The 19,229-nt window shown below is 44.5% G+C and overlaps 1 protein-coding gene across 6 annotated transcripts in view; it reads left to right on the top strand.

Moving 5' to 3' along the window:
• The window catches only part of KMT2D (lysine methyltransferase 2D), a 213,447-nt gene that overhangs the window by 121,931 nt on the left and 72,287 nt on the right, over positions 1 to 19,229 (top strand). For 5 of the 6 annotated variants that reach the window (XM_042451953.1, XM_042451957.1, XM_042451954.1 and 2 more), the window contains one exon: positions 3,946 to 4,089. In XM_042451953.1, the coding sequence (XP_042307887.1) occupies positions 3,946 to 4,089 (144 nt within the window). Of the gene's footprint in view, positions 1 to 3,945; positions 4,090 to 9,702; positions 9,852 to 19,229 lie in introns of those variants that run through there. The other variant, XM_042451958.1, reaches the window with a different exon arrangement.

Raw genomic sequence — 19,229 nt, 5'->3', positions numbered from 1 at the left:
TGTCTATGTGTTTGTATTGCTAGATCAAAATAGGGGTGTGTAAAATGTGACCCTCCAGATGTTGTTAGACTGTATCTCTCCTCCAATTTATGGCATCTCAGTGGGATGATGGCAGTTGCAGCCCAGCAACATCAGAGGGATTACAGGTTTCTTCCCACCTGTGACTGAATGGCAGAAAAAGCAACCTTCTGATTAGGAGCAGAGAAGTGCGGCCATTACTGCCAGTTCAAAATTTTACAATGATGTTACCACTCAACAGATGCAACATGCCCTTTGTCCAGAAATTCCAAGCATTGTTTCCATTTTTAATGTGAGCACCTTCCTGCTTGAAGATTATGGAAGACCCTGGTGCATAAATCCACTCCCTTCTTATACTTTCATCTATTCACTCAGTGCTTCCTTCAAGGTGTTGTGCCATTCCTTCCTTCTTATTTTTAATCCTTGAAAGAACAATCCACATTTCTCTGTTTAAAGCTCCTGTATAAATTCTCCACTGGCTTTTTCCTAGTCTTTTTTAGATCCTTGTTGGGTGTGATTGAATCTACCTATGCTTAGAGGTGGACATGCCTCTTTGGTTCACTTATTCTTCTCAAGGGTGAATGCCATAAAAAAAATGTTTTCTTTTTTGTCTGTAAGAAATTTTCTGGGTTTCCTCCCCAAGCTTTTCCCTTGTAACCCCCCTACCCTCCTCCTTTCACCTTCTTAGATGCTTTGTGGAAAGGAGCACCATCATAAGTGGCCCTCTTGTCTCCCCCTCATCCCCTTTTCTTTCTTCTACCACCAAAGAGATGAAATCTTAATGATCTTCTCTTCTGACTCTGTTAGACAAATTCAAAGTACATGTTAGGTCATACTGGGCCAGCCAAAACCTCAGAATATATTGTGAGAGCTTTTGAGTTCTCCAGAACTTTTCAACAGGCTAGATGGTAAGCAAAGCCCCTGGGAAGGAACTGAGAAGGAAAATTAATGTAGGCTGGTCCTGAAGTCCTCATGACCACCTTTCTTCAGTCTGTTACGATGGAAAGGGAATAGGTGTGGCAGACAATCCTATTATGTTCTGCTAAGTGCTATGACAGTTAGATTGCACTTAGAACTATTCCTGGGACTGCTAGGTTGAAGATGCATGCAACAGTTGATCTGACCCTTTTAAAAATATAAAGTACAATTGTTACTGGATCTGCCTCTATTGTTGAAAGAAAACCGAAGAAAATTAAGCAGCTTTTATATTTAAAAAGCTACAGATATTTTAGGTACTGAACTATGTTTTAAAAAAAACAACTTGATAGCAAAATAAAATTCCTTTTGCATTTTTAACATAGTATACCACCTAAATTTAAATTTAACTTTGTTAAATATAAAAACTGGCCTAATAAAAATATTGCTGTAATAAGGATTTTGGAATGTTACGACCAGTGCAGCTACTTAAAAACCCCAAAAACAAGTTCTGGAAGAGAACTAGTTCTGCTTCTGTGATGATCCCCCTGTGGTCTAAGCAGCCAAACAGCAGGCCTGCCTTGGCTCTTAGTCCCAGCAGATCCTTAACTTCTCCCCGAATCTCCTGGTCTGTGTTCCTACTCCTTTCTGAGTTGAAAATGACCCCTAGAGAGCCCCAAATCACGCTGCCACCATCCAGTGATTCATATTGGATTTCCCTTAACATACACTGGGACTTGTTAAGGACGTCTATTTCTTGTTAATCTTCTCAAGCATCAACTGAGCTAGGACACGTGTAAAGGAGTGTCGAAGTAGCAGATACTTTTAAAGAAGTATTTATTATAATTAAACAAAACAGAACAAAAAGATATGCTTCATGCAGGATCCTAAGGGCCTTGCAGGTACAATATGTGTAATTCTAAATGTATTCATTTCATGCAAGCAAGCAGAAAAATGATAAATAAGGCCTAAACGTTCTAATCTGACACATTCTCACCTAAATGATATATTTATGTAATATGCCGTCCTTGAGGGCTTTGAAATATGGTTTTCCTAACCTGTAAGACTAACTCGAGGGACATATATCCACTTCGAATTCTCACTGTAGAACCGACTAACTGCTGAAGACTCCCTCTCTGCCTCTCTCTCTCTCTCTCTCTCTCTCTCTCTCCAACTGTCACCTGGGTGTTTATCACACTATACTCTTATAGTGCTACTATTCCACTTTAACTGCTCTAGCTGCCTCCTGTTGCATTCTGGGATTGGCAGTTTTAAGGAGGGGTATTTAGAATTCTCAGGCAGATCTCTGCCTGAGAATTCTAAATACCCCTTCTTAAAAAATGCGAATCCCAGAATGCAACAGGAGGCAGCTAGAGCAGTTAAAGTGGAATAGTAGCACTATAAGAGTATAGTGTGATAAACATCCTGGTCTCAGAGGCTTTTTCTCTTAGAAGCTTCTGGACGAAACTCTAGCTCCTGCTCACTGATTGGTCAAGTGAGCCTTCCGTCAGCTGTGATGTCATTACATATTTGCATGTGCCTCCCTTCCACCTTACGCTTATTACCTGGCAGAAGTCTTCCAATGACTGAAGGCCCAGTCATTACAGCTTCTGATCATTTTCTGTTCTCTTTCTGATTTAATGTTGTTGATTTCCTTCTCCTCGACAGTACTGACCTTGCCATAAGCCAGGTTCAAGCTTTGGATAACTGACTTTGCTTGATATGTAAGAGCAGCAAAATGCCCTTGGCTTGAGAGAATGAGGTACAATTTGCTTTATCTCAGGCAACAAATGTCTTGGACCAATTCTACTCTGGACTTTGAAGTCAAAGGCTTTCATGGCCGGCATCCATAGTTTTTTGTGGGTTTTTCAGGCTATGTGGCCATGTTCTAGAAGAGTTTCTTCCTGACATTTCACCAGGTGCCAGCCACAGATGCTGGTGAAACGTCAGGAAGAAACTCTTCTAGAACATGGCCACATAGCCCAAAAACCCCACAAAAAACTACTCTGGACTCCTAGACCTTTACCGTTCTGCTACCTCCTAACTTGGTAGCAAAGTATTCTATAAATTGTTTTGGCTATAGAGACTGCTTTTTGAAAATTTGTGTCTGAAGTTGTACATTCCGACTAAATGCAAGGTACATCTTGCTGTTGTATTTTCTCTTCAGCTGTGAAACTAGGTTTATTTTAGACACTTTTTTAAAAAAAGAAGTTCCAAAATAATAGTTGTCTGTGTCTTAACAACCAAACTGGCTAGCTTATTGAGTCTGTCAAGCCTGAACTACTTGTAGTGGGTAGAATTTCAAAACTCTTATTTTGGGGATAGAGATGGGGTAAAGAGATGTGTGACATGGTACCTTTTTGGAATGTTTCTTCATGTGAAACACAACTTGGGTGTGTATGTAGGTGTGTGGATTTGACTCTTAGTTATCGTAATAAACTAACACATTGAAAGAAAAGCCATCAAGCCATTTCTTGATGTTCTAGTTTGCTATGGCTATGTCAACACAGGAACAGATAAAGATAGAATATAAATATTAGGAGTAAACAAAAAAAAATTTTTTTTCAAGATGTGGGAATACTCAAATGTAAAGGAAGTATGACTAGAAAGACAATGATCTCAAATATCCTTTGTAAATAGTTTATATTTGTTGTTATTAGAAGGTATATAAGGTATTGTAAACTTGTTTGTATGTGTGTTTGTATGTTGTTTTTTTATTTTTATTTTTATTACTTTTTCTTTCACCTTTGTGTAATGTTTATACTAAATAAATAAATAAATAAATAGTCCAAAGCTAGTATAATCTGTAATTCTGCCACTTCATTGTGTTCAGAATTTAAATTGGTTCAAACTTGGTCCCCGTGGATCTCCAGCAAGGAACACTCGTAGCAGCCTAGTCATAGAAGACAGGTGTGCAGAGGGGCAAAAATTCGCATGTACCATTTTTCTATCTGACTCTCTTTCCTTCTCTAATTTCTTTAATTTTTTTTTTGGGGGGGGGGGACACTACAGGATACACTAGTGGCAAAGAAACCTCCACCACCAAAGCCCAAGCGGTCTCAGAAAGCCGGGGAACGACTTGCCAATTCCCGCAAAAAGCTGCGAAAGGAGGATGGAGTGAAGTCCAATGAGGCCCTGATGAAACAACTGAAGCAGGTAATCTCCATTTCTGAGCTGGCAGTTGTTGAAAGACTAGATAAAATAAATTACTTATTAAATACATGAATAACTTTTCTTTATGGTCTCTGTGCCTGACACCATTGGGTTATTGCACTTGCACAGAGACTCCCTTTCGAAGGTCTAGAGCTGAATAGTTTGGTGGGAAACTCTACCCCCTCCTGCCTGTCATGCATATCCCCACCCACCATACTACTTCCCCTCTGTTTTTTGTCATCCATCAGCAGAGTGACTACTTTTGTTATTCTATAATTGAGCAGACGCTCCTTACTTTCTATTCATCGCTGCTGCTGCTTCCTTCTTTCTTTCATGTTGTGTACTCAGTGCTCCTTCCTACCTTCCTGTCAACCCCTCCCAAACCCCACACCCTTAAATCCTTCCTTTTCTCTGGATTTACAGCTTTTACAGATCTTTCTTGGACAGCCATTCCTTATGTTTGTTTAGAGGATTAGAATGTGGTGAAGAAGTGGAGAATTAGCCCCTGCTTCATGTCCCAGACTGCCAGAGTATCCAAACTCAAATCCCATCTCTGGGAGAAGTCACTGCAGGTCATGGAAAAGATCTCAGCCAACCAGCTTTTTTGCTGCCTCCTATACTGCCACTGAACCATGGAAACTGATGTCCTCAGTCTCGTCCTAGGCCCATTCTCAATTTTGACCACTGTGTTTTTCTAAGCCTCCACTTTCCTATTGATGCCAACCTTGGTCCTGATGTACCTCCCTGCCACTACATCCCCACAGGCTATCAGAGTAATCATAGCAGGAGCATTGTTCTCAACTTCATCCCTGCATTTGGCTTGCTCAGGCCAATCCAAGACCTCTAGGACGAGGCTGGCCTCACCCAATAACCGCTCCAAACAGCATGGAACAGCTGGACCTGAGACCAAAGGAGAAGTCCAGATATTTGAAACATCAGTCCACTGAGGTTTCTGCCCAGGGCCCCAGTCAGAAACCAACATCTTCTGAGTGTATGCCACCTCCCCCTCAGACACTGACACCTCTGGTACCAATGGAACTCTCTCTGCTACCATTGTTGATACTCAGTCCATCAGTCTCAACTGCATTGATTTCATGGACCCCTTCCAGACAGGAGTCAGACCACTTCGACACTCCTGATTCCAAGATCCCAGCCTACTGATTTAGCTGGGCAGAGAAGCTTGTTCCTGGTACTGCCTTCTGCTGCTGTTCCCTCAATGGGAACAGTCAGCCTGACAAGACTGATTACCTCTCCAAAGACAGAGGACCTACAGTGTCTTGAGACACTTGAGACAGTCTTGAGGGAAGACTCTCTGCTCTTCTCAGTCGCCTATAGCGACCACTACTGAGTAGGGCACTCATAGCGGGAACCCCCTGGCTTCTACTGCACTCACTCACAATCGCACTGTGACCAGTATTACCACTGTTACTATTGGTAGTACCATCATTCAGCCAGTCATTGGTACTAAAGACATTCAAGATCCGCTTATGATTATCCTGGAAGCTCTCCTTGATGCTGGCCCGAACCTCTGATTGGCAGCTCCACACAACACTGTTCCTCAACACCCACTGTACCTCGTTTTTCTCCAGTCCCTCCCAAGTATCATCCCTACTCTCTGTCACCTAGAACTACTGCCATGGTACTGAGACCACCTCCCTCTCCATTATTGGCACTATCTATCACAGCTGCAACCTCCACAATCACATCTGCAATGTACATAGTACCCCTTCTGAGCATTATGCCCCATCAGCCACATTCCTGCCTACCACTTTGGCCACATCTTCCATATCTCTGGATCCTTGACACCAAGATCAACCAGATTCTTCAGAAGGATAGTGTGACTCAGACTCTGCCCATATACTCCCCATCCCCTCTGATGTGGTCCCCATGGAACTGGGTAGAGGACACAATACCCGGCATGCCCCCATAGGACATCAAGCTGTTCACAGATATTGTCCAGTGGGTGGCCAAGTGTTGGTTTATCTCCCCCATTGCTACCAGCTCTGGAGGAAGTCCTGATGGAAACTGGCTTCCCTGACACTGGCTTGAAGACATCTGCAGAACTTCTACAAGACCTAACCCAAGGGTGCTGAATACCTATTTCAAGAACCAAACTCCAACTCTATAACAGTGGAGGCATCCCAGTCCAAAGGTGGGAAGAAGGCATATTTCATATCTGCCAAAAAGGAACGCTGGCATCTGGACATGTTAAGCCACAGATTCTACTCCTGCTCTGCCCTAGCAGTATGAGTGGTCAACTTGAAGGCCTACATAGTCTGCCTACCAGAGCTTCCTCTGGGATAAGATTCTCTCCTTTATCTCCAACCTCCTCGAAGACCAACGCTCCGCAGCTCTTCAGTTCCACCAGGAAGCCTTCACGCTGTCCACCCAGCAGATACAGTTGGCTTGCCATTCCACAGATTGTGGCCAAAGTAATGTAAGGGACAATACCCTCCAACAGTATGATTGGCTTCATTCAGTCAACACTTTGTTGCCTGCTACATCAACAGACCAGGAGGCATCCATTTAGCCTTCCTCATAGACTTTTTCACTACTCTGTGGGATTGGCGCATAGAGAGACATATTCATCTGGTTACAATATACCTGGAAGGCTCAGAGAATGCTTTTGCCTACTCTTTTAGCCAGGCCCATGTCCTCCAACATGAATGATCTGTCTTTGACAAGGTCTCCAACTGGGAGACCCTTATACCTGTTTGATTCCTTCCAGATGTGAAGTGCTCCAGGTCAGGGAAAGGACAAGAATCCCTTGGGGGGCACATTCCTATTCAGATGGTCCAACTAGCTGGTATATCTTTTTCCTCCCTTCACATTGCTTGCCATAGCAGTGGTGAAATTCTTTAGGGACATTACAGTCTTAACCACATCATACTGGCCCAGACAGTTGTGGTTCTCCTCACTTTCCTGCCTCTCTCAGTGCTGAATTATACCTCTTTTGAGGACTCTGAACCTATTGTCACACTCTTGACAAGTCCTGTACTCTGACCTCAAGAAGCTCATGTTGTCAGCATAGAGGATAACGCATGACGTAGCCTTCACTTGCTGCAGTCTTGAAAGCATCCAGGAAAGCCTCCACCAAACGATCCTACCAATATAAGTGGAGCAAATTCTGCACATTTGCTTCAGAGATCCAAACCACCCTCTCTTCTGACATGCCCAACTGCCCTCCATTCCCTACTACACCTCTGGGAGGAAGGCATGGTTTTCTCTTCCCTCAAGGTTTATCTATTTGCCATAGTGGCATGTCAACCCCCATGTCATTTGTCATCAATGCTTTTCTCAAACCCTGTAGTGAAGAGATTCCTTGAAGGTCTGGCATATCTCTGTCCACCAGTCATGTCTTTCACACCACCTGATCATTGTCTTTGTACTCTCCCAGCTGATGTAGAAATCATTCTAAACCCTCTCTACCATTGATGAGCAGCTACTTACCTGGAAGGTAGCTTCCCTTGTGGGAGTCACCTTGGCTGGGACTGCCTGTGAGCTCACAGCCTTATGGTCCTATAAATCCTACATGGTTTTGCATTGAGACAAAGTGGTTCTCCAACCAGACATTTCCTTCCATCTTGGCCAAGACATCCTCCTCTCTGCATTCTACCCACAACTGACCTCTGGAGATGTCTCTACATTGCTTAGATATGCCATATGCCTTCTATGTTCAACACCTGGTAGCACTTCACTACAGTGGTACCCCGGGATACGAATGCGCCGGCTTACGAAATTTCCGGGTTACGAAAAAAATCCATTTAAAAAAACTGTTCCGGGTTACGAAGGTTATTTCGGGTTACGAAAATTTTTTTGGTGCTTTTCGGCGCTATTTCGCACGAAATCGCGGCTTTTCCCCATTAGCGCCTATGGCTTTTTCGCCTTATGAAGATTTTCGGGTTACGAAAGCGGCGGCGGAACGAATTAATTTCGTAACCCGGGGTACCCCTGTATATGAACCAGCTTTTTGATCTGTTAAGGACTCAAAGAAAAGATAGCAGGTTTCCTCCCAGCATCTCTCCAGTCCATCCAACTCGGCTATGAACAAGCAAAGCAGTCAGTCCTGACTGGCCTATGAGTGCACTCAACCAGACTGGTGGCTTTTTCTTTTGCACTGCTTCATGGCATTCCCCTACCAGGTCTTTGCAGGGCTGCTACCTGGTCACAGCCCTTCACTTTCACTCACCACTACAGACTGGACTGCAGAGCCAGGGCTGACTCCAGTTTTGAGTTGGCCATGCTCTCTTCTGTTCTCCAGTGACCTGACCCACTGACCTGTAGTAAGTTTCAGAGTCACACAGTTGTGTGAGGCACAGAGACCACTAAGAAGGAAGACAGGTTGCTTACCTGTAACTGGTTCTTCAAGTGGTCATCTGTGTCCTCACACAAATCTGCCCTACCTCCTCTCTTCCAGGTCCTAGTCCACTTCCTATCAGACTTCGAAACTAAAGGAAAGTAGCTTGGTGGGCAGGGATATGCACAGTAGGCTGGGGGAGGAGGGAGGACTATTCAGCTCTTGAACTTTCCGAGGGGATTGTCTGTACAGGCGCAATAACAGAATTGTGTGAAGGCACAGATGACCACTTGAAGAACGACAGTTACAGGTAAGCAACCTGTTCTTCTCTCTGAGCCTGAGATCCTTCTAGCCACAAACAAAAGTGAGAAATTAATACAGTGCGCCCGCACCATACGCGGGCGCGCCATACACAGCCTTGAGCATACGCGCTCAAGCCGCGGGGCGGAAGGGGCAGCACGTCCCATTCAATTTAATGGGCGCACGCGCCCGTTGCGCCCCACGTGCGCCCGCACCTCCGCGCCGCCGCGCACGAGCCCCATTGTTTCCAATGGGGCTCGAGCATAGGTGGAATTCGCCTTACGCGGAGGGATCCGGAACGGATCCCCCGCGTAAGGCAAGGACGCACTGTACTACCTTCTATAAGAAGAGAGCAACAAGTGTATTTTTTGCTTCTACTTTAGAACTGTATGCTCTCTTAGGAGGGGGAGACATCTAGAAATAGCTTAACTGCTATTGTTTTCCTCAGTAGGCACAGGTCACATGGTCAAAGACCTTTTCAATTATATTTAGATCTCCAGCTTCTTCTTCAGTTTTTTCCCTGCCTACAGCCCAGGACAGATTTGCTGATTTTTTTCTTTTTCTTTTTGGCTATTCTACCCTGTCCTATATTCTTATATAGACTACTACAGTGAGCCCGCACCATATGTGGGCTTCACTTCTGTGGCTTTCAGCAAACGATGAAGCCGCAGGAGAATCTAATGAATGGCATGCGCATCTGTGGCACACACATCTCGCAGTATCACTTGCACATGCCCCATTGTTTTTAATGGGGCATGGACATACGTAATTTTCCCTTTACATGGTTTTTTTTTTCCCAAAACGGTTCCCCCACATAAGAGAAAGGGGGACTGTATGTGTAGTTCTTCTTCATGGTCTCTGCAAATCATACAAATGGGTTGTATTGTGCCTGTGCAGTGCTGTACAGAAACTTCTGGAATCACTGGGCAAAGTTTACTTTGCAACTTTTAGCAACTTTTTGGCGGTAGCTCCACCCATCCCTTATAAAGCCCTTGCGTTCCTTTTTTCCGCCGCGTTAGCTGCTTTGGGAACTTCGCTTTGTATTCATTCTGACTTATCACTGGAATTTGACTAAACGGACCGTTTTTGACCACAATTTGATTGGGCCCCCCCCCCCCCCCGTGTATTGTTGACTGTTCGGCTTGTCTTGACTTCGCTTTGGATTTCGGCTTGTCCCACGACTTCGAATTTGCTCCACGATGTCTCCTGCACCATTCAAAAAGTGTGACGTTCGTGGGGGTAAGATCCCCGTCCAAGATACCCATTCCTCCTGTCTTCTTTGCCTTGGGGAAGCCCATAACACCAAGGCTTGCCCTCTCTGCAAGTCCATGACCCCGCAGGCTAAGAAAAACTGGGAGTCCTGCCTCACGACAGCCATCTATCAAGGGGTCCTCAAGCCTCAGGACGTTGCCCGTTCCACTTCGGCCCCTGCGGCTTCAGACGTACCACCAGCGGCTGCTACCCTTCTGGCCCAGAGCCCAATGACCGGGCCTAGTGCCACCACCGGGCTAACTGCCATCGTGGCCCACGGCTCCACGACTGAGCCCAGCGCCTCCAACAAACCCTGTAAGCGTCTCCCGAAAACTAGCAGGACCGAGGGTCCAAACTCGAAGGCAGCATCCTCCAAGGAGGATAAGGCCAAATATAAGGAGTTGAGCTCAAAGAAGGTTTCGGTGCAGGAGGTGAGCTCCTGAGAGGATTCCAGCTTGAAGTCCTCCAAGAAGAGGCACAGCCCTGCCGAACCTGTAGAAGGCTCTCCCCAGGTCTCGGCCAAGAAATCGAAGCCTTCAATTCTGAGCAATGCCCCGGACCAACACTGCGCTCATAAGAAGGACCGCTCCAAGTCCACTGATGGCTCATCACGTAAGAAGGCTCGTCGGGACTCTTCAGACACTCCCCGACCTCCTAATGACCTGGCCTCTCCATCGGTTCCTGCCATAGTTGAGTCTGCACTGTCCACCCTGGGTTCCCCTACAACAACCTCGGTACCGGCCTTGATCCCAGCCTCTTCGGTGCCTGCTACGCTTCAGTTCATCCCGTTGGATGACAACGACAGTTCCACCACTCGGTCACCTCATCGCTGCTCTCCAACGCCTGTTCCTCAGGTCATTGTCCATTCAGCCCAGGTTCATCACCAAGAGGACTCTGATTTGTTTTATGATAGCGAGACGGACAGGTACTAAGTCACTGTCACCAAGGACGTTGCCTTTCGCCGCCTGTCTTCCAAGTCTGCCATTCCTGCACTGCCCGCTACCGTCTTCAAACCGGCGCGGCTATCTGGGTCACCAGAGCACATGACCACTCTTCCACCAACGCATGTGGCTTCCACTCCACCAACTAGCAGGGTCCCTGCTTTGGCTTCCTAGCCACTTCCTGCCGTTCCGACTTTGCCTCGCTGGCCGCCGGCTCAAGTGACCATTGATACCAACGACGGCTCCGATGCAGATGACTCCCTTGTGTCCCAGGTCGACCTGTGTTCTTCTGATGAGGTTGCCGCTCCTCTATCCCCTCAGGAGCTCCATCAGGCCGGCTCATCTTCCCCGTCTGATGACGTCTGCACCTTCTCCGAACACGTCATCAAGTTGGCCAGTTCCTTGGACTTGCAGCTGTCCTATCTGGAAGAAGAGGCCAAGGACCCTGTTGAGAGAAAGATTCATGGAAAGGTTCCTATGCTTCCCTCTATTCCTCTCTTACCATCCCTTGAGAACATTTCAAAGTGCTCATGGGATGCACCTGCTTCCTTGTCCACGTCCTCTAAGAGGATCGAATCACTTTATAGGACCTCGCCGACGCACTGCTCCTGGTTATCTTCCCACCCGAAGCAGAATTTGGCTATCGTCAAGGGTTTGCAGCAAGCCTTTACCCCGAAGATATCAACATCGCCTGCTATTGAAGACATGGCATTTGAGGATTCCAGCTTGTTCCATAAAGAGACCGACGACCATCTCAATTACAAGTACCAGATGAAGGTGGGGGCGAGGAAGCACGGTATGTCCACTCCCTCTCAGAGCCCGTTCAAAAAATACCAGTGGCAATGGCAGGGCCAGGGACAGAGGTCTTTCCAACAATACCGCCCGTACCAGCAGCAAGATCTCCAGAGGCAGCGCTACCCTTCACAGTCTTCCTCTTCTTCTGGCTGGTGCCAGGCACCTGCTCAGTACCGTAAAAAACCGCCGATAGGATACCGACCAGGGCAAGAAGAGGTCCTGAAGGGGTCCTGCGTGCTTTGTCCAACCTCTCTCCACATTCCTGGACAGACTTCGGCCTTTCTATAACACCTGGGCCTCAATCACCTCCGACTCGTGGGTCTTAGACATCCAACTGGAGTTGTTGTTTCCACCATCCCCTCAGACACCCTTCTTGAGGAAGTATGCACTCTTTTATCTAAGGACGCTATCTCGCCCATTGACCCTGAAGAGGCCCCTAGATGCTTTTTCTCCAGATACTTTACAGTACCCAAAGCTGATGGTGGCATAAGGCCCATCCTATATCTACGGTCTCTTAATGCCTTTTTGTTATACCAATGGTTCTGTATGGTAACCCTTGCTTCTATCCTCCCCTTGTTGCATCAGGGACTTTGGTTCATGACTATCGACTTAAAGGACGCTTAGTTTTACGTGGGGATCCGAGAGAGTCACCAGAGGTTCCTCACCTTTGCTGTCGGGCCCGACATGTACCACTACAATGTCCTTCCCTTTGGCCTCTCCACAGCTCCAAGGGTTTTCACCAAGTGCATGGCTCTGGTCATGGCATATCTCCACCAACACGGCTCCAGAGTCTTCCCCTACTTGGATGACTGGCTCCTTGCAGCCCCTTTGGTGGAAGAGCTCCAAAGAGATATCGAGTTCACCTTGGTGTTCCTGTCATCCCTCAGGCTCGCGGTGAACCTGGAAAAGTCCCACCTTATTCCATCCAGGCAGATCAGGTTCATAGGCACCATCCTCGACTCCGAAGATTGCGTCGCCTATCTCCCTCCAGACCGTTTCCTGTCTCTTTGCTCCTCTGTCATGACCTGTTTGGCGCACAGATGGGTGAGGGCCAGAGATGTCCAGATAGCCCTAGGACACATGGCTTCGACGACATTTGTCACCCCACGGGCGAGGCTTCAGTTCCGACAGCTCCAGTCATCGTTCCTGTCGGTCTTCGATGCCATGGAGGACCAGCCTTCCAAGTGGCTCACCATCCCGAGGTCTGTCACCCACTCCCTTCAGTGGTGGCTCGACTCCCACAACGTCTGTGTCAGCATGCCTTTTTTTGCCGCCTTGACCCAAGGTCATGCTGACCATGGATGCTTCCATGAAGGGCTGGGTGGCCCACTTGCCCGGACTCCTGGTCAATGACAAGTGGTCCCCAGACGAACAATCCTTCCACATCAACGCCCTCGAGATGCTTGCTATAGAGAAAGCCTTGAGAGCATTCGAGTCCAGCCTCTGCAACAAGGTAGTCCAGCTGCTGACAGACAACACCACTGAACAAGCAAGGTGGCACCAAGTCCGATCCCTACTGGACATCACGCTCTGTATCTGGGACTGGTGCATCCTAAGACGGATTTTCCTCCAAGCGATCCACTTGCCAGGGGAGGAGAATAAGTTAGCAGACTAGCTCAGCAGGTCTTCCACCGTCTGTCATGAGTGGAGGCTCCATCCTGAAATGATCAGCGACCTCTTCAGTTGGTGGGGAACTCCCCAGATCGACCTCTTCATGACCGCTCACAACAGCCACTGTCCCCAGTTCTGCTCCCGGGCGCGCAGCGAGAACACCCTTGGAGATGCATTCGGCTTCGCCTGGTCAGGAGAGTTGCTCTACGCCTTCCTTCTATTCCCATTGATCACCAGGGTGGTGTCCAAGCTGACAGCGGACCACTCGAATGCCATCCTGATCACTCCTTGGTGGCCGAGACAGCAGTGGTTTCCGTCCCAGTTTCACCTCTCCAAGAGAGTCTTTCTTCATCTTGAGCTCCGTCCCGACCTCCTCACTCTCCATAGCGGCACCCGGACATCGAGAGCTTGCCGATGGTAGCATGGAGGCTCCGTCCCTAGCCTCGCTACCTCCCTCGATATGGACGGTGATCTTGGCGGCACAGAAACCTGCTACCCAGAAGTCCTACGCTTCCAAGTGAAAGAAGTTTCTTTTGTTCCTCTCTGAGAGAGGCCTCTCTCCAGCCCAGGTGACGACTCTGGTGGTGCTGGAGTTCCTGATGGTGCTTTTGGATTCGGGGCTGTGCCTCACCTCCATTAAGTGCTACCATTCTGCCATCTGTTCCCACTTCCAGTTTGATGGCAAACCTTCCTTTTTCAGGGACCCTCTTGTGAAGTTTCCTGAAAGGTCGTTGCAACCTTCACCCTCCAGTCTCAGTACCTGCCCCAGCTTGGAGCCTGGACGCTGTGCTGTCTGCCCTGCAATCCAAGCCCTTCGAACCCATGGCCACAACAGACTTGAGACTATTGACTTGGAAGACTGCCTTCCTTGTGGCCATCACCTCTGCCCGCACTCTGTGCCTTACGGAGGGATCAGCCTTTCCTTAGGTTCCATAAGGATAAGGTTGCCTTCCGTACCGACATTACCTTCCTGCCTAAGGTGGTGTCTGCCTTTCACATGTGTCAAGACATTGTCCTCCCGACCCTGGCCTCGAACCCGACCACTGAGGTCAAACACAATTTACACACTTTGGACGTTCGGAGGGCTTTGGCTTTCTATTTGGACAGAACTGCGGGTTCAAGCCGTTCCGAGAGACTTTTTCAATGTTACTTGGAACCGAAAAAGGGACCGCCTGTGACTGCGCAGAGGGTTTCCAAGTGGGTGGTGGGTACCATCCACCTCTGCTATGAACTATTGGGCAGACCTCTTCCGGCCAGGGTTCGGTCCCATGCAACTAGGGCGGTAGTGACATCCTCTGCATTCTTGGCTGGGGTCCCCTTGGAGGATTTCTGTAAAGCTGCTGTTTGGTCCCAGCAATTGACTTTTATTAAGCACTACAGGCTGGACATCAGGGCGAAACGGGATGCAGCCTTTGGAAAGGGAGTGTTAGTTTCAGGTTTACATTGATTGCACTGCATTTCCATGTGTTTTTCTTTGAAATGTTTGGTTTACATGTTCTCAGTGGAACGTTTGACAGAGTTGGCTTGCTTACAACATTCTTATGGTTTACATAGGTCTTGCATGACCTAATGTGCTATTTATGTGCTTTATGTCTTCCACAGGTTAAGTGCTACTTATTGAGGTACCAAAAATGACTGACACAGTTTCTTGGGTTCAAAGATTTATTGTGGATAATAAACACACTTTGTTTGAACCTTGCTTGGGTTTCATGACACTCCCTCCACCGCTGACCTAAGCTTGTCAGTCTCAACCCATTTGTATGATTCGCAGAGACCATGAAGAAGGATAGGTTGCTTACCTGTAACGGTATTTCTTAGAGTGGTCATCTGTGAATACATACAAATCCCTCCTGACTTCCCCTCAGTGTCCTGCTCTTCATTGGCTCATTCTCATGTCGCTTACGCGGCATCAATTGCGGAACTGGGGAAAGAGCGGAAACGCAGGGGCTTTATAAGGGATGGGCGGAGCTACTGCCAAAAAGTTGCTAAAAGTTGCAAAGTAAACTTTGCCCAGTGATGCCAGAAATTTCCGAACAGCACTGCACAGGCGCAGTACAACCCATTTGTATGTATGACCACTCGAAGAAATACCGTTACAGGTAAGCAACCTGTCCTTATTTCTTGCACTTTTCCATCTTCTGTCTAATTCTAAGGATGTCAAAAAGAGGAAAATAAAGTAAAAAAGATTTGGATACAATTGCTCCTATCCTAGTGTAATATCTGCTGTTGAAATAAGGCAGATGCACAAGCTGATAGGACTCCCAAGACATCAGAGACAAATTTTATTCTTTCACAAACTCCAGGCAAGCATTCTGAACAAAGTATGACAAGTACAGGAGCCTCAGCCCACTAAATACTATACAGCTGGAGACAAAGCAGCTTTGCTTTAAAGGGACATTATACCATGTGTCCCTTTCGTAAAACAAACAACATCTCCCTTTCATAAAACAACAGATTAAGTCAGTATATTTATTATTGCTGCTGTTGTTGTGTACTTTCAAGTTGTTTCTGACTTACAACGACCCTAAGGCTGTATCATGGGGTTTTTTTTGGCAAGTTTCTTCAGAGGGGGTTTGCCATTGCCATCCTCTGAGGCAGAGAGAGCATGACTTGCTCAAGGTCACCCAATGGGTTTACATGGCTGGGCTGGAATTCGAACCCTGGTCTCCAGAGTCATAGCCCAACACTGACTTACACATATCATAGAATACATTAATATACTATTATTCTCAAACATACCACTATCAATAGACTAAAATTTTTAAATGTTACAAAAATTTACAACTGTTATCACAGGGCCACAGGCATGAGTACTATTGAGCATAGTCTTTACCACTATCCTTCTTCAAGAGACATATTTTTTTTAATTTTTATTAAACTTTATTGAAACAATAAAAATTACATATAAAAAGTTGGACTACAAATGCAAATGCAAATTCTTTACATAATATACTTTGTTAACACATTTATACTCTTTTCCTACCTACAACACTAATTAGTACTTCCTTGGGATTACGAATTCCACCGTCTCTATGTCTAACTAAAAAAACAAAAAACTAACTCTTATTCAAACAGAAGAGTTTTCTGTAAGAACACCATTGGATATAAGTTAACTCTTACATAAGAGTATTTAGACCAAGTTTGCTTAACATAACCTAAACCTATTTTTGCTCTCATTAGTATGGCATACTTTAATATTTACCCTCTGCTCTGTTCTCTTAAAACTTCCCCTATTTTTGTAGATAGTTTATCCATGGCTCTCATTCCCTATAGAATCCATCTAATGTACCATTCCCCATCAGAGTTGTTAATTTGTCCATCTCTCAAAAGTCCATAATTTTTAATTTCCAATCTTCCAAAGAGGGTATTTCTTCTGACTTCCAGAGCCTTGCAATCGATGCTCTCACAGCTACAATCATATAAAATAATATTTTTTCCTTTCCAGCTGCTTCTTTAGACGTATCGGTAATGTTCAAATGATACATCTTGGGGTCCGGTCTCTCTTTAATATATATCATTTTCTTTATTTCATTGTGAAATAACTTGTCCAAAACTTATTTATTTTAGGACAGTTCCACCAACAGTGGAGGTATGTACCCACCTCCTTTTTACATTTCCAACAAGTACTACTTTGGTTAAACATTTTAGATAATTTGTAAGGTGTTAAGTAGCATCTAAACAATGACTTATATATGTTTTCTTTTACCTCAGAATTGGGTGATATTTTCATTTTTCCCTTCCACAATCTTTCCCAATGATCTAATTGAATCGTCTCCTTCAAATCTTTAGGCCACTTGATCATGTAATCTTTAATAATTTCCTCCTCTAATTCGAAATTTCTAATTAAATTATAAAATTTTGAAATCTGTTTTTTCGGATTTGTAATAATATTTTCCAATTGCAATTCTGCTACTCTTATGCCTTCCATTTTTGTGTCCATCAAAACCTTTCTTTAAACTGCTTATACGAAAACCAGTCGCACCTGTAGCCTTCCATTTCCAACTCTTCTTGAGTTTTTATAATTCTTACACCTTTTTTTAAACTTTGTCAGGCTTGTTGCCCAAGCATTTTCTTTTATTACCACTCAATTATACATTGCTTCATTGGGCGAAGCCCATAAGGGTAGTGAAGGGCACCATCTTTTTTTATATTTATTCCAAATCCTAATCAATTATTTCCTTATTATATGATCACTAAAATTTCTATCTAATTTGATTTTCCCATATATTAAATATCCATGTAACCCATATTTTACATCTATTTTCTCTAAATTTAGTACCCTTTTTTTATCTAATTTTATCCAGTCAACTAACCAATCCAAAACTCCTGCGTAGTAATACCATTTCACGTTCAGTAGTGCAATTCCCCCTTTTTCTGTTGAATCTTGCATCGTTCTTGCCTTAACCCTTGGTTTCTTATTATTCCAAATAAAGTTATTCAAGTCCTTTTCTGACTTCAAAAATGGTTTATCGTTTATTATTATCGGGAGTGTCTGAAATAGATACATCATTTTGGGCAGAACCATCATCTTAATTGTGGCGATTCTGCCCATCCATGATAAATTTAGTTTCCCCCATGTTTCCAATTCTTTTTTAATCAGTACCTAAGTCTTTTCATAATTATTTCTAAAAAGATCCGAGTTTTTAGTAGTCAGTATACAACCCAAATATTTGATCTTTTTCTAATTTAAATCCCGTCTTTTGTTCTATAACTGTCTTTTCTTCTTTTGTTAAATTCATAGCCAATATTTTTGTCCTATCAATATTTGTACGGTATCCGGCAAACTTACCAAATTTCTTTAAAGTTTTCAAATATTGTTCGCTACTCTCCATTGGGTTTGAAATTGTTAACACCAGATCGTCCGCAAATGCTCTCAGTTTGTATTCTTCACCTTTTAATTTAAACCCTTCAATTAACTGATTCCCCCGAATTTTTATTAATCAAGGTTCCAAAACCATTAGAAAAAGCAGAGGAGACAGGGGACAACCCTGTCTAACCCCTTTATATATAGGGCATGATTTTGTTTTCTCTTCATTCACTATGATCTTTGTTTCTTGTTTATCATATATTGTTTCAATCATTGTCAAAAGTCTTCTCCGCATCGATAAAAAACAAAGCCAATTTCTTATCAATTTTTTTCTCATGAATCTCAACCAAATTAAGTATATTCCTAATGTTATCTTTAATCCTTTTGTTAGGGAAAAAGCCATTTTGGTCTAATCCATTATCCAATCCATTAATACAGTTTTTAATCTTGAGGTCAATATTTGAAACAAACAGTTTGAAGTCAGAATTTAACAGTGAAATGGGTCTATAATTTTTTGGACTTAATAAATCTTTCCCTTCTTTGGGCATCAAAATCGTATTTGATTGTGTCCATGTTTTGGGCAACTTACCGATCATAACGTCGTTCATCACATTCACTAGTGGTTCTCTCAATTGCTTTTCACAAATTTTAAAGAATTCATTTATATACCCATCCGGACCTGGGGATTTCCCAGTTTTACTATTATGAATAGCCTGTGAAAGCTCTGGTAAAGTAATTGGTTTATTTAACTTATCTCTTTGTTCCTCTGTAAACTCTTTCAAAATCAGCCTTTCCAAATATTTGGCTATTTTAGCTTCTTCAACATTTGGTTTCTTGTACAATTCCCTATAATAATTTTAAAATACCTTTTTAATTTTTTTCTGATTAGTAATTAGAATACCCTCATCTTTTACAGCTGTAATTGAATGTTTAGCGCTCTCTCTTTTCAGTTGTGAAGCCAGAATTTTACCTGACTTATTGGCTGAGTCAAAGTATTTCTGTTTCACAAATGTCATTTTCTTTTCCATCTCTTCAACCAAATGAAGTCTATTTTGTCTTTGAAGGCGTTTTATCTCATATTGAATCTTCACATTATTTGGTTCCTTCTTTAATATTAGTTCTTTCTCTTTTAAATCTTAAT

This window comes from Sceloporus undulatus, chromosome 2 (genome assembly GCF_019175285.1).
Source record: "Sceloporus undulatus isolate JIND9_A2432 ecotype Alabama chromosome 2, SceUnd_v1.1, whole genome shotgun sequence".
NCBI classification, from domain to species: domain Eukaryota; kingdom Metazoa; phylum Chordata; class Lepidosauria; order Squamata; family Phrynosomatidae; genus Sceloporus; species Sceloporus undulatus.
The sequence above is the reverse complement of the archived record's forward strand: the minus strand, read 5'-3'. Positions and strand labels throughout refer to the sequence as shown.